This window comes from Tauraco erythrolophus, chromosome 10 (genome assembly GCF_009769465.1).
Source record: "Tauraco erythrolophus isolate bTauEry1 chromosome 10, bTauEry1.pri, whole genome shotgun sequence".
NCBI lineage: Eukaryota > Metazoa > Chordata > Aves > Musophagiformes > Musophagidae > Tauraco > Tauraco erythrolophus.
The window spans coordinates 7,422,718-7,436,854 of record NC_141474.1 but is presented as its reverse complement, the minus strand read 5'-3'; the positions used below and the strand labels follow the sequence as shown (position 1 = coordinate 7,436,854).

The 14,137-nt window shown below is 51.5% G+C and overlaps 2 protein-coding genes across 8 annotated transcripts in view; one reads left to right on the top strand and one right to left on the bottom strand.

The window, feature by feature from the left end:
* The first annotated feature begins 388 nt into the window (after nucleotides 1-388).
* On the top strand, nucleotides 389-2,457 carry MYOC (myocilin). 2 transcript variants are annotated; one of them, XM_086617648.1, is made up of 4 exons: nucleotides 389-629; nucleotides 687-878; nucleotides 1,422-1,541; nucleotides 1,673-2,457. In XM_086617648.1, exons 1-4 carry the CDS (start codon nucleotides 389-391, stop codon nucleotides 2,455-2,457), a joined length of 1,338 nt encoding a protein of 445 aa, XP_086473774.1. The 2 variants fall into 2 exon arrangements, with proteins under 2 accessions (XP_086473774.1, XP_086473773.1); XM_086617647.1 differs by having other exon boundaries at nucleotides 389-878.
* A 5,589-nt stretch (nucleotides 2,458-8,046) lies between these two features.
* The window catches only part of PRRC2C (proline rich coiled-coil 2C), a 74,086-nt gene continuing 67,995 nt past the window's right edge, over nucleotides 8,047-14,137 (bottom strand). For 5 of the 6 annotated variants that reach the window (XM_086617494.1, XM_086617496.1, XM_086617498.1 and 2 more), the window contains 3 exons: nucleotides 13,659-13,762; nucleotides 11,741-11,867; nucleotides 8,047-8,323 (listed from right to left, as the gene is read on the bottom strand). In XM_086617494.1, coding sequence (XP_086473620.1) covers nucleotides 8,063-8,323; nucleotides 11,741-11,867; nucleotides 13,659-13,762 — 492 coding nt within the window. In that variant the 3' untranslated portion in view covers nucleotides 8,047-8,062. Of the gene's footprint in view, nucleotides 8,324-10,497; nucleotides 10,735-11,740; nucleotides 11,868-13,658; nucleotides 13,763-14,137 lie in introns of all 6 variants that reach the window. The other variant, XM_086617493.1, reaches the window with a different exon arrangement.

Genomic DNA, 14,137 nt, shown 5'->3' with positions numbered 1-14,137 from the left:
CGGGCGGGTCGTGGGCGGGGAAAGGGCGGAACCGGGGCCGGGAACAGGCTGGGGCGGGAGCCCAGGGGCTGGCGGCGGTCCGGGCTCAGCCCCGCTGCTAGCAGCGGGGGGGTCCGGCCGCCTCGACTCCCGGCATCGCCCCTGGCACACGGCCCCGGCAGCAAAGCCGCTGGCGGCGGCCGCGGGCTGCCGGAGCCCGGCCAGCGGCCTCGGGGAGCCCGGCGGGGGGAGTGCCGGCTGCCGCTGGGCAAAAGCCGCCGCAGGCGTCTGGAAGGTTCCGGCTCGTCCGTCCCCCTCCCTCGCCGCCCCGACCCTCTCCTCCCGCCCTATAAATGCGGGCGGCAGCGCCCGGCGTGCGGTGGAGCGCAGGCACCGAGGGCACGGGGACATGCTGGGAGCCTGGCTGCTGCTCTGGGCGAGCCTGGCCCTGGGCTGCCGGGGTGAGACGGCCTTTCTCCGGCGTGCCGATGACAGCACCGGCCGTTGCACCTACTCCTTCACGGTGGCCAGCCCCGTTGAGGCCGGCTGCCCTGATGCTGGCGGGGTGCCGGAGCTGCGGGCCGAGCTGACTGCCCTGGCTGCCCGCCTGAGCCGGCTGGAGAGCCGGGAGCGAGGCTCGGGGCCGCGGGGTGGCGAGGCGGGGGGCACACGGGACCCCCAGCAGGCAGCCCCGGCCGCTCGCCTAGAGGCTTCCTACGGCGAGCTGCTGCGGGCCAAGTCCCGGCTGGAGGAGGAAAAGGGGCGGCTGGAGCGGGAGAAAGAGGAGCTGAGGAGGCAGCTGGAGAGCAATGCCCAGGAGATCGCCCGGCTGCGGGCCACCCGCTGCCCTCCCGGTGGAGACGGGCCCGGCCGCGATGCCCTGCGTGCCCCTGGCAAAGGTAAGTGCCAGGGCCGGGACCCACGGTACGCCCCCACCACCGATTCCCTGCCACTGCATCTCACTCGGGCGCTGGTCAAGTCCCTTCACTGCCCCCCACATGGTGCACCCACGCTGCTGCCCGCTCTTGGGCACCCCAGCCGGACAGGGCTCAGCCCTCCTGGGGGGTTGCAGCCCATTGCACCAAACCCCCTCCCCATCCCTAAATCAGGGCTGGCAGCTGGAGCCCTCCTCATCCCGATATCCTTCCCACAGCAGAGGGAGGACGCAGGGGACCAGGCTAATCCAGAGGGATTAGAGGTTTCCCCCCAAGGCACATTAAACCCTGCACGGGGAGGCAACAGCGGCTGTGGAGCGGGGTCCCCATCAGTGCATTGTGGATGTTCCCTGCTGCAGTGAAACAGGGCACTGGGCTCCGAACCGAGGCATTGGTGTTCTGGGGAGCAGTGGTCCAGCGTGGAGCCCCTCGAGGGTGGTGAGGGCAGGCATGGTGGTGAGGGGGGCTGGCTCTGCCCCTGCTCATGCTGTGCCTGCCCCACCGCAGCCCCTCGCTGGGACCCGCAGCCCCTTGCCTACCAGGAGCTGCAGTCGGAGAGGACGGAGGTTCCCGCGTCCCGGCTGCTGGAGGAGACCGCACTTGGCCACCCAGGGAACGAGGACTCAGGTACTGCCACCAGTACGGCTGGCCGGCCCCATGCTCCACGGCTCACAAATACTGCTTGGCCCTCCCGAGGGGCTCGCCGGGCACTGCTGCTGCCGAACAATGACCCCTTTCTCTCTCCTGTTCCCGAGCAGGCTGCGGTGAGCTGGTGTGGGTGGGGGAGCCCGTCGTCTTCGGCCGGGCAGAGTCCATCGCCGGCAAATACGGTGTGTGGATGAAGGACCCTGAGCCTGTGCCTCCCTTCACACGGGAGACCACCTGGCGTGTGGACACAGTGGGCACGGAGGTGCGCCAGCTCTTCCAGTACGAGGCAGCCGAGCAGCTGGCCCAGGGCTACCCCACCAAGGTGCACGTCCTGCCACGACCCCTGGAGAGCACGGGGGCCGTCGTCTACCGCGGCGCGCTCTTCTTCCAGCCCCGCCGCTCCCGCGCCGTGGCCCGCTACGACCTGCGGGGAGAGGCCGTGACGGCCGAGAGGGACATCCCTGGTGCCGGCTACCACGGGCAGTACCCCTACTCCTGGGGGGGCTACACTGACATCGACCTGGCGGTGGATGAGACAGGGCTCTGGGTGATCTACAGCACTGAGAAGGCCAGGGGGGCTATTGTCCTCTCCAAGCTGGACCCTGAGACGCTGGAGATCCAGCGGACCTGGGAGACCAACATCCGCAAGCGGGGGGTAGCCAACTCCTTTGTCATCTGCGGCACCCTCTACACCGTCAGCAGTTACTCAGCACCCAATGCCACCATCAACTTCGCCTATGACACAGCCACTGGCACCAGCCGGGCCCTTAGCATCCCCTTCGAGAACCGCTTCCGCTACCTCAGCATGGTGGACTACAACCCTGCCGAGCGGCAGCTCTTCGCCTGGGACAGCTTCAACATGGTCACCTACCCCATCCGCCTCTCCCGGGTGTGAGCCGGGGCCGGGGCCGCACTGGCTCAGCCCCTGTGACCCCCCGTGTGTACCTCAGCATCCCGCTTCGCTCCCCAGCTCCCCCCAGCACAGCTGGGAGCGCCGGCTCAGACAACCCCAGGCGATGGTGGGGACCATGTGCTGACCAGCCATGCCTCAATGGGGCCCCCAGTGTCCCCGCTGGCACCTCTGGCAACATCCTGTCGTGCTCAAGTGCGGCAGAGAGAAATCAAGTGCTTTTCTAGAGCTTGGTCAAGCCAGCAAAATGCCTCTCCCCGGCCTCGGGTGGGCCACAGCAGCACCCAGCCCTGAGCCACTCCAGCGTCCTCTGAGTGCACCTGGAGCACAGCCCAGCCTGGCCATCCCAAATTCAGAGCAGGGAGGGGGCTCAGGAGCAGTGAAGGCTGGGCAGGGCAGGCAGTGGAGGTGGGGAGAGGCTTCCCTGGAAGGTCCCACCTAAAAATAAATGCTTTCCCTGGTTGCAAGCAGCAATCCCTTCGTAGGCCTGGGGGTTTGTTTCCAGGCTCTGGCTCAGTGCCCCCCTCCCCAGACCCTCCTCATAAGGCAGCAGTTTTTGGGAAGCCTCCCAGTTTACACTAGCCCCACTGAGGAGAGCAGCGTTCGCCTGCCCCCAGCAGAGCTGAGGGCCCCTGCTGAGACCCCACAAGCTCTGCTGCATCCCACACTGCCAGTGCCCGGGGGCTTCTCAGAGCTCAGCCACCTCCAAATAATCATCCGGCAGGATCCAAAGCAGCAGGGAATAGGGACACTTATTGCACAAGCCTAGTTTTTATTGGGGAAAAAAAGCAAGAGAGCAATGGTGACAGGTGCTGGCAGAGCATCCCGCAGCCAAGCGGCCCCTTGGTACACCTAGCTCCTCTCGGCCACGCGCTTCGGCTTTACAGCCGTGCCCAGCCACTGGTCCCGCCTGGCTGCCAGCACTCCTCATGCTGGCCAAAACACGCCATTTTAACTATTTATTGTAGAAAGTTCGTAGGAGGCTTTTTCTTCCCCTCCTTCCCAGCGTTTGGGACAGACGGGGCAGCAGCAGCCACATCCCTTGGGGGCTGCGCAGGGTCCTGGCCCAATAAATGTTGCCCACCGCCGCTGCCTTGCACCTCGTCTTTCCGAGCCTGGGTTATCCAGAGCGGTTGAGAAGCATGAAGAGGGGCTACGAGACGCCCGCAACACTGAGTTGGAATAAAAGTGAGAAAGCTTCAGAGTTAAATGCTAGAGATTCACCAAATGGGAAAGATTAGTGAGCTCCGAGCGGCAGGGCTGCAGGACGGGCTGCCCAGTGCTGGGGGTGTGTGTGCAGAACAGGGTGGGATGGATTGGGGTGGGGGGGGGGGGTGGTGGGGGAACAGAGGCAGCCCCCACTTTGGTGCCGCAGCACCAGGGTGTTTGGCTGCTCACCAAGGAGACAACACCGTTCAGAGCCGGGAGGCCATGGGGATGGGCCCTGGCTCAGAACTGACCCCATCCTAGAAGGGCAGGAGAAGCCCTCTGCAGTGAGGGCTGCCCTGGTGAGTCCGGTCAGGGGAACTGGGAAAGACCACTGGGACAGGCTGGGGAGGGTCTGGGATGGACACATCCCATGAGGGACTGACCTGGGGCTGCAGGGTGGGTGGCTGGTGGGATCCCAGCACATCGAGGCAGGAAGCTGAAAGACCCTTTCTCACACCCCAGTAGTCCCAGTGCAGGGCTGGGCAGCTCACCGCAAGCGAAGGCACGACGCGGCCTGTGATGTGCCTGTGAAGCTGCCACGGTGCAGCCGGGCACCCCGGTGGGGCAGGGAGGGCTTGTTCGGAGCTCCCTGGGGAGCAGCAGCACCAATGGCTTCCCAGTGAGCAGAGACACCAAGGGCAGACAGCCCCAGCCATTCCCACCGCCCCGCTCTCCGCCAGCACCGGGTCTTTCCAGGCTGGGAAGCCCATCACTCAATTGCCTAAAAAAAATAAACGAAGCCAAACCAATGTATGCCGATTTCCAGAAAGCTGGGCTGGAGCTGAAGAGCGCTGAATACACACACAGCCTTACTTCACAGGCTTTGCAAAACTAGCCTGGAGAGTCCCTCCCCTCCCCTCCCAGCAGGAAGCCAGCCTGCGCTGAGGGGGGCTGCTGGATCTGGCCCCACTCACATTAACCCCCTTCAGTTCTCGCCCTTGAGAAAAGTTACTGTCTTTTCCATTAAGAGGTTAAAAAAAAAAAAAAAAAAAAAAGAGTGAATTCCCTGAACAAAGTAGTTCCCTAATTTATAGGAGATTCAGCACAATTATTTGTGAAGACCCGAGTCCCAGAAAAGAGATTACATATAAATCCCGCTCAAATTTGAGCAGGATCCATTCCAGCGTAAACAGCCAGAAGCAAGTTATCCAGTTAAATGTCATACAAATATCCAATGGAGCGGGGTCGGTGACTGAAAGCCCAAAGTGGCCGCGGAAGCAGCCAGGGTGGCTGGGGCAGTTCTGGGGAGGCACACATCAAATCCCAGTTATTCAAACGCACTAAATGCTCCAGCATCTGCTTTTAATGAAGTTTCTGCAGGAATCTTGTCCTTGTTCTGCTCAGTGCAAGAGCCAAACGTTGGTACCTTCTCACCGCTGCCTGCAGGAAATTCGTCTGACTTTTCCAGCAGCTTTGTTGGAGAGTTTAAGATTTTTAATCCTTTCAGCAGCATTCTCTTAAAAACAAAATAGTCCAACGAGTGATTTCCCATTTTTAGGGGGTCCTTCCACGATGAAGCAGGAGACAGCCTCAAAACAGGCAAACATCAGCACAACTCAGTTACCACTGAAACCATCTCTTCCACAGCAGAGTTCAAACCGCTGCCGGCCGTCACTCTCTTCTCCTACCTTCATCCTCCTCTCCCTGAGCGTTCGCCGTAGCTGTGCTTGTACAGTCCTGTAAAAAAGGCAATTTACCTGTGGTGTTACCTACTCAGAGGTTTCTCCTGCCCATCGCTCCAGCTGTGGATTGCAAGCACCTGTATTTACTCCATATTGCTGCAGTTTTACTAGAAATCCCCCACAAGAACCAACACCAGCTTCTCTGGTGCCCCCAAACCACCACTTCCCCCCTGGCAGGTCTGCCTGCTCCGACCCACCGCGGGCTGGCAGCAACACCCCTGACCATTGGTAAATCTGCACAACTCCCAGCAGTGCTTGCAGAGCCACCTCGTTGGAGGTGCAATGTTAGCCAGCGCCTTCTCCCAAGGCAGGAATTACTTCTCAGAGACCAAACATGAGGTTTCCTGGTGTTTATTACCAACCAAGTTCCCTCTGGTGCCCGGCTGACAGCATCCTACCTCTTCCTGACCCCACTGCCCCACGGCAGGGAGCCCAGGGAAGCCTTCACCACTGCAGCTGAAGGACTAGAGGAGGCTTAACCCTTCATTCTGCCCTGTGCTCAAGGGCATGAGTCAGTAATTGTGGGATTCGAATGTGTAGCACCAAGTGTGTGTTGCCTTCCATGAGTTGGGAGGGAGCAGCTGAGGAAGGATGGCTCACGTCACGGCTCACCCGCCTGCTCCCCCCTGCAGGGACACCTCTTGCTTCTAACAGCCCCTCGCTGCAGGGTGCCCGTGCCGGCGGCGCCTGTAGTCACCCACCAGCTAAACTGAGAGTAACTGGCTGAGCTCATCCTGGTCTCCTCTGACGAGCGGCTCTTCTCAGGACACACAACACAAGCCTCCAGCACCAGGCAGCTCACCAACATGCCAGAGATGGAACGTCTTGCAAACGCAACCGGCAGGCTCCTTCCCGAGCTAGACGGAAGCCATGTCCTGTGAGACCTTCGCTGGAGAACGAGATGGAAAGTGCCAGGGAAAACAAAAATTAGCTGTCTCAAACCGTTTTTCTTTAGCAGTCCGTTTTCCCAAGCTGTAATACGCACTCTTTCCTCGGCGCACGATGTTCAGGAGCTCTCCTTGCATCCTGCAGCACTGCACTAATCATGAGATTACCCGGATACTTTATTTAGAGAATACTTTATTAGTTTCTGTAATCAAACCCATGTAAATAAGACCGTACATATTTTAATACAGTGCGTTACCCCTGTACAAATGGAAAAAAAAATTAAGTTTAACATTTCTAGACCAATATGGCTGTTAATTTCTGTACAATGCCAACTCACACTACAAGTGGGATACTTTTTTTCCAAAGTTGACATCACAGCTAAAGTTTCCAAAAATTCAAATTATATATATATTTATATAAAAAGATAACCAAGAGCGATTCACTAGGCATCAATAGCAGCAACAGCCTTTCCAGCTTCTGCAGTCATTTGAACAAAATTATACACATTAGACTTTCAACTCACTCTTCCTTCCAAAACATGTAAAAAGAAAAAAAAAAATCCCAGAAGAAAACAGCAAATTCTGCTACTGATGTGGTACCTGGTGCTTTTTATTAGCTTTTTCAATCATTGTCTGGAAAAAAACCTCTAGAATAACATTATTAAAAACAGCTCCAGTATAGCACAGTCACTACTACATGTCATAAGCAGGTACAGGATATCTTACATTCACAGAAGTATCATACAGTACTGTCCTACAGCTATAATACTAGAGGATACAATTAAAAAGGCATTTATTTGACTTGATTCTACTTTCCAGCACACTGTGGGCAAGGAGGTGGTGCGACGCAGCTCTGACAAAGAATGCACCTTTAGATAAAACTCTTTAATCCGGTAAGGTCTCTTTTATTCTCGTGGCACAGTTCTAAGTGCTCGTTGCTGTATACAGACAAAAGCTGGAAACCGTTTAAAGATCACTCGCATCATTTAAAGATAGCTGGACAGAGGTGAACAGAACAAACTTGACTATTGATGCAATAAACCTTTCAACTCCAGAGGTGAACGACGGAGGGGGGGGGGAGAGTGGGTGCAGAGAACACAGGTGGCCAAGTAGCATTTTCATATGGTGATCTAAATACAGAATATTGTCATCCAAGAAGCAGCAGCCAGCAAAGCACTGCCTTCAGAGGGAAATTCAACATCACCGGCGTACTCTGCGTTACCTTAGGTTAGATGTCACATGGCAAAGGCAGTTTTGCCAGCTACGTGAATCCCTCTGTTTATTACAAGATAGAAGCTCCTCAAGTCACTAAAAACTTAACACACATTACTTGGCCCAGCACCATCTTCAGATCTGCATGTTCTCATACTCATGGGTTTATAAAAAGATAAATAGCAGCTGAAGATCAGAGCCTGAAGAAAATAAGAGTTTTCATCTCGTCAGCTAGGAACATGCCTCCCCAACCACCTTCTTCCCCGCCGCTGCCGTTTCTCAACTTTTTCACGTGGGAAGCATACAGGCGTGTAAGCCAAAACACGCGCACACGTGTAGAACGTGCACACACCAAAAGCAGCCTTCATGCTGTTAGAGAAGACACAAGCCCAAAGGAGCCTAGTAGCTCAGATGGACGCGCAGCAGTTTGCAGCTGTAACTGCTGGTAGCTTCCATGTCCTGTTCAGAGCCCTGCAGGGAGCGAAGACTGCCGTCTCCTCCCTTGGGCTACAAATTCATGCTGCTGCCATCTCATCCACCCTCCCCCCCTCTTCCCTACCCGCCCCCGCCCCCCCCTCCCCCTCCATGGAAACACAGCCTCTAAGATTTTGTTTCTTCGGTTTTGATTGCCTGAGGTTTGATTGGTCCAGTTCTAACAGGTTTTGTGGCTGCAGCAGGCGCAGGGGTAGGCTTCTCCTCCGTTTTGTCCTGGCAGACTGCTGCAGAGTCAGCAATTGCCTCGGCAGGTTTGCTCCCGTTCTCGTCCACCTTCTGTGGCTTGCCTCCCACGGGTTTGCTCTGCTGCTGCTGCTCAGAAAAGAATCTCTGGGTGGACTGAAGGACCTCTGCTCTCTGCTTTGCCTTAAGAAAGGGAGAAAACATGTTTACTGAATGAAAAGAGGGCACTGGAGTAAGAGTGACTTCACAAAAGTACTTTCTAAATGAAAGAGGAAGGACTGACTGCAGTGGCCAGACTTTCCTAGAATGGCAGTGTCCGTTCAGTTGCTTCCCAGATGGGGTGACATCTGGGCGCTTGGCTCCTCAGTAGTAGCTTAACGTCATGCCTAGGCTTGCCTCGCTCTTCCTAATCCTCACCCCAGAAGAAGAGGATCAAGGACAACGGTTTGACACATTATCTAACATCTTTTTCTGCCGAGCTTAAAAAGGACAAGCAGTGCCTGCAGCAGGCTCAAACCGAACCTTCGCTCCTCAGCAGAAGTCAGACATGACCAGAAAGTCTGCGTGTCTGCACACTGCCCCTGCCCTGACACTGCTGTCAGGGCCACACCAGCTGTCACATCTTCTGCACATTGCCTGGACTTCCTGAGCACACGGGCTGCATCACAGCAGCAAAATCTAGTCTGGGCACCCAAGTTTTTTCCCCCCGTTGTTCCAGACACAGACCTCAGAGTCTGCAACAGGGATGCAAGTGAACTGGGCTTAAGGTTGTTTTATATGTAAGCTGAAGCCTTGTCTGCTTCCCACATAAAGCAGACGCTCATTCCAGGAAGCACAAACTACTGCCTGGCTTTCTTCATGTCCCTCCCTCTGAATCCTACCAGTAACCTTGACTTGCACCTATGAAATTCAGCCTTTGTGACTACATGTTCCAGTCACAGTTTTACACTGGACCTTTCATTTGGCAGTGAAGCACTGTGCTGACCAGATGCTTTGGACTGAGCACTTGGTTTTCCCGCCCAGACTCAGGCAAAGCAGGAGCTGCGTTAAGAGTTCAATCTTTTGGAAGCTGCACAGTTAAGTCCAACGCAGTCAAATCTTAATCTTAAGACAAGGGACCACAACTACAATAGACACTAAGCCTCCACGTATCTCTCCAAGTATTTTATGCTTTTTTTACAGAAAACAGGGCCAGGGGAGGAGCGGGGGGACAAAACAGCAAAAGTCTGAAACAAGAGGTCTTGGCTTTAATACTGTGTAGTTGCTCTAAGTAACTCAATTAGCAACAGAACAGAAAACAAATCTGTGAACTCTGGTGTGCAGGATTGCAGCACACTGATTTTACTGGAGCCAGGCAGACACCTAAAATCTTTTGCATATATTTCAGCCGATGACTTGATCACAAGTAACCAAGCGTGACAGAGAAATTCACGTTCTTCTGAACAGGGTTTGCAGGGAGGTTCAGAAAACCAGGACTGTGTTATTAGTACTTGCCATGGATTCAATTCATCATATAGACTCAAGACAATATACTAAGCATCACCTGGTAAGTCTACATCTAGCATAAACTGGTGGTAGAGATGGACCAAATACCTAGAATATAAGGAGCAATCAATTCTCCTACAACCAGACATAACCAGGAAAAACACACTTTTGCTTTTATACCTCAATGCATGGGTTACAGCAAATGACAGTAGCTCCTTAGTACCATCTATTCATACAAGCAACTCACTCTGCAGAAAACAGGCTAAGTGTACAACTGTGTCCCTACAGATGTCCCATATTGCAGTCCTGCCTTGGGAAGAAAGGTTTGTCTCAACCTGAAGGGTCTCAAAAGTGCTTTAACAAGTTAGATAACTCTCATCACCTGCTACTGAAATGCAGCCACCTCTTCTGCAGAGGGTATCATGTTACTGCATTTTACCACAGAGAATTAATCACAGGAATTTCAATCTCCAGGGTCATCAGGGAGGTAGCCTGGCTGGAACAGGAGGGTTCACACTGCTGCTCAGAGCTGGGGAGGCAGATGTGAAATGATAACTAACAGCCAGGTGTGCAGGCTTCATCACTCATTCAAAAAACCCAGGCTCTTGAAAGCTAGTTGTCAGATTGCCTTTGACAGCAGTGGCAGCTCCCAACTGCTGACCACAAGACCAGCTGAGAAAGGAAGCTCCCCACAAATTTTTATTACTCTAAAGTTCTTATTAAGAAAAAAAAGGCTTAGAGGAGGTCTGTGTTCAGCTGTTAAAGGCCCGGCTACCGGCTTTAGGTCCAGAGGCAGTTTAACTCAGACATGACTTGCAGACACATTTCTGCCCTACGAGCTGTCAAGACTGAACTGCTGTTCAAATACTAACCTTCACGTCTCGTTCAGCCTTCATCGCAGCCTGGGCCTGATTGCCTCTGGCTCCAGATACTGATCCACAAAGACCTCTGGCCACACGTGGTAAATGAGGGTGGCTCATAAGGCCTGTGGTCATCTGAGACGGCATCTGACTAGGCAGTACTACTGGCAGCCTCTGAACAGGCGCTGGGAAGGTGTTAGTATATGGGGCTCTTACCAATGGAGGGAGCAGGTTAGGTTGAGAGAGGATCTAAGTGGGGGAAAAACAACAAAAAGAGACATTTTGCAATTAGAAAATTGCCAACTAGATTGCATGTTGGCATTATCTTAAAGGGGAAAAATTTGCTGCTCTGCTGTCAAACTGATGTCAAGAAAACAGGCCTTTATATTGAGAGGCCACGCTTGAACCTCAGAAAAAAAACCAGCCCTGTAGTGTTGCTGTGCCTGACAGTAGTACCAACAACTTAAAACCAGCATGTAACAAAGGAGAAGACCCATGCAAGGCAGTGGAGGAGTCACTAGTGAAAGGCAGCTCTGGAAAGGCTAGGTAGTTTCTGCTAGGGGCAATCCAAAAAAATCAAATCTCAAGTCCTGCAGTCAAACACTCCGAATGCTACAAGACAAACAGAAGTATCCTGCATTTTTACAGAGGCTACATTTCCCTAGCAGCCTGGCTGCAGTCACCTGTAACAGGGACACACCATCCTTGTAAGCTGTGCTCCCTGGAGTGCCAGAAGCAAACCAAACTCTTTGCCATCAGCCCTGCTTTGTATGACCTCCAGGGATCCTTTCCAACCTGAACTGTTCCATCAACACTTCAGAGCTGTATCTCAGACAAACAACTGCAAACCTGCTTTGTCTTTAAACATTTAAAATATGCACTGGGACCCTTCTCAGACACAAAGTCTCTCCCTTTCCCCAACCAAATGATCTGTATTTTCAGGATGAGGTGCATTACAGCTGCATGGGGAATCCAGCAGAACAACCATCTGTTCTACATCATTCACAACTTGTATTAAACTCCTCAGTATGCACAGAACTCTCAAAATTAAACATGCCACAAAATCTGCACTACTAGTTAGCAAGATCAGAGGGTATTTTTGGCTTTGATCTTGAAATCAGTTTTCTCACACCATTACTTTAAGGATTCCATTTTGTACCTCCCCATGATAAAGCCTGAGGAAACACAGCTGAGTGACAGTCACCAGGTCATATAGAGGAACAGACTTGCTCGTAGGAAGCCACAAGTCACCTACCTGTGGTGCAAATTGTGCAGGAAACGGCTGTGTCATTCTCACAGCAGCAGCTGCTGACTGAAACTGCTTCTGGTAGACAATACTGTTCATTTTATTGGACTGATTGTTAGGACTGGTAGAACTGGCCCTAAAGAAAAGAACATCAGTCAAAATCATATTGCTCTCATTCAGAGGATATTTCTACCTTTCATTAAAACTTAACTAGAAATTCAGCATTGGTGGGGAAAGAAAATAATCTCTTAGAGAAGCTGTTATCAGATATTCTTCTGTATCTACCCTTAGTTTGAAATGCAAACAAACTCATAGTTCAAGCACACAAAGAAAAACCATAAATAGAAATATTTAGGATATGAAAAGACTCCAGGGTAAAGTCTGTATGAAAGAGACCTTTCCCGAAAGTATTCATAAGACAAATACTGATACTAAAGGTATTAAAAGTGTGCTGCCCTTCCCATCCCTGCTAGCTTACTTTCAGTCCTATCCCTTTACACTGTTTGCTCTATCGTGTCAAGTCCTGAGCTTGTCACAACAGGCTCTAAGCATATGCAGCAGAAGCTGCTGTGTGCAGCTGCTTCCACTCTGACCCTGTTGTCAAATGTTTCAAAATGCACTTGAACAGATTTCAAGAATTCACAGAAAATGCTGTCCCCCTGTTTCACCTGGCTAAGAACATGACTCTCCATTAAAACTTTGAAGAGATGTTGAATCACCATGAATTAAATGAAGCCTGAAAGATTCTCTGGGGGAAGGGCACCAAACAGCCCTCAGAGACTTGTATCTCAGAGAAAGATAGGAGAGTGAACAGCCTTCTTCAGGAATCAGAGCTTGATTTGCAGAGAGTTCTCATGCAGAGTGTGGGGGTGATACGCTTACTTAAGGTAAAAGGAGCAGCAGGGCACTAGTAGCAAGGAAACCCGCTAAACTCAATACACACCAACATTTTGCAAGCTTAAAGAAGTCTCTGTTTAGTTCTCACTTTGAACTCTTGAGATCCATTATGTTTTTGTCGATCTTCCCAGTTATATCTACACTTAAAGAGCAGCAGCTTTGATAAGCCCTGCTTTGGTTGCTAGAAGAGACATCTCACGTACAATCTCTAAGAGATATAACCCTGAGTCGATTGCCCTAAATGCTGGCTAGCTTGCAAATTCAAGTTTCTTCTTCTCATTCCTTCATTTTTTTCTTCAGTGAATTACTGGAAGCACGACTTCAGCATTGAGTTCAAACTCTCATTTCTACTTCGCTAGAAAAGCCTGGACAGTCAGCCTGCCACAGTGAAAGCCATCAAATATAGTTACTGTGCACAGGAGTGCAGCTTTCCAGAACAAAACTATCTTGTAGCAAAGTTCCATTTTCAAGTTCCTTCAGCCCGCTATTAATTTCACCCACAAGCAGCTCAACAGGTTAACCATGAAACGCATCTGCACATGAGCAAGATTCTGTTAATTCTGTCAATTAACCAAGCAAACAGCTTACTAATTTTACTTATGAGAAGCTTATAGATCTTAAAACAATTCTTAGTTCTCTAACAGAGTTCTTACCACAACTGTGGTGTAAGCCTTTAAGCGCTTTATCTTAATTTCAGTGCTCAAAGTAAAACTGTCTTACAAGTTTTAGCGCAAAGTACATCATCTGTCACTTCTGTGCTTTCCTGGTACAATCCCAGGTCATTTTACATCACTTGTTTAGTTTCGTTTGATCTAAAAAACATTTCAATGTTTTACTTCAGAGCTGTGTACTTCTGGCCAACTATAGCAAACCTGAGGACCTACTGGAATGCAGCAGCTAAGCTAAGATTAAGCATTGTATTTTATTAGTAGCCCCTCACCTCATACCTTTCAGAATTAGCTGCTCATGCATGACTAGGTACATTTTCTAATTCTGATTTCAAGGAATTTTGAGTGTAAGAGAGATTTACCGGAAAGGACTGGAGGTTGGAGTAGTACTTCTACCAGTAACTGGTGGTGTTCCAGGTTTAACATCAATGCCACCTCCAAAGGCCTTCAGGTCCATTTCCGATATCTGAAAAACACAGCAACTGACACGTTAATTCTAATTCAAAGAAAAATTATATTTACTAAGCAACTGTTAGCTTACCTCACATTTTTCTCAATAAAAATAGTCACTTATAGTGGAGGTGAAAGCCAGATCACAAAACGACTTCTTATAATTAGGACAACCGCAGCACCACAAACACCTCTGTGTACAATTTTCTTGCACTATTTGGCACTCCCAGCAATGGTACTGGCTTTCTAACTTGATCTTCCTGCATAATGGAAGGGGATTTGTGACTCATTTCACATATCTGGCCCTAAAAAATATTTCAGGGTTGAAATTTCCTATCTCAGGTATCACATGAAAATACTTAGATATAATTCTGAAAAACTCTGAAGTGAA

What these genes read in the sequence shown, in the direction of transcription:
- MYOC (XM_086617647.1), top strand. Translation starts at nt 389, where the DNA reads ATGCTGGGAGCCTGGCTGCTGCTCTGGGCGAGCCTGGCCCTGGGCTGC. An exon ending in CCTGCGTGCCCCTGGCAAAG is followed by an intron (nt 879 to 1,421) that starts GTAAGTGCCAGG and finishes GCCCCACCGCAG; the next exon opens with CCCCTCGCTGGGACCCGCAG. An exon ending in CCCAGGGAACGAGGACTCAG is followed by an intron (nt 1,542 to 1,672) that starts GTACTGCCACCA and finishes GTTCCCGAGCAG; the next exon opens with GCTGCGGTGAGCTGGTGTGG.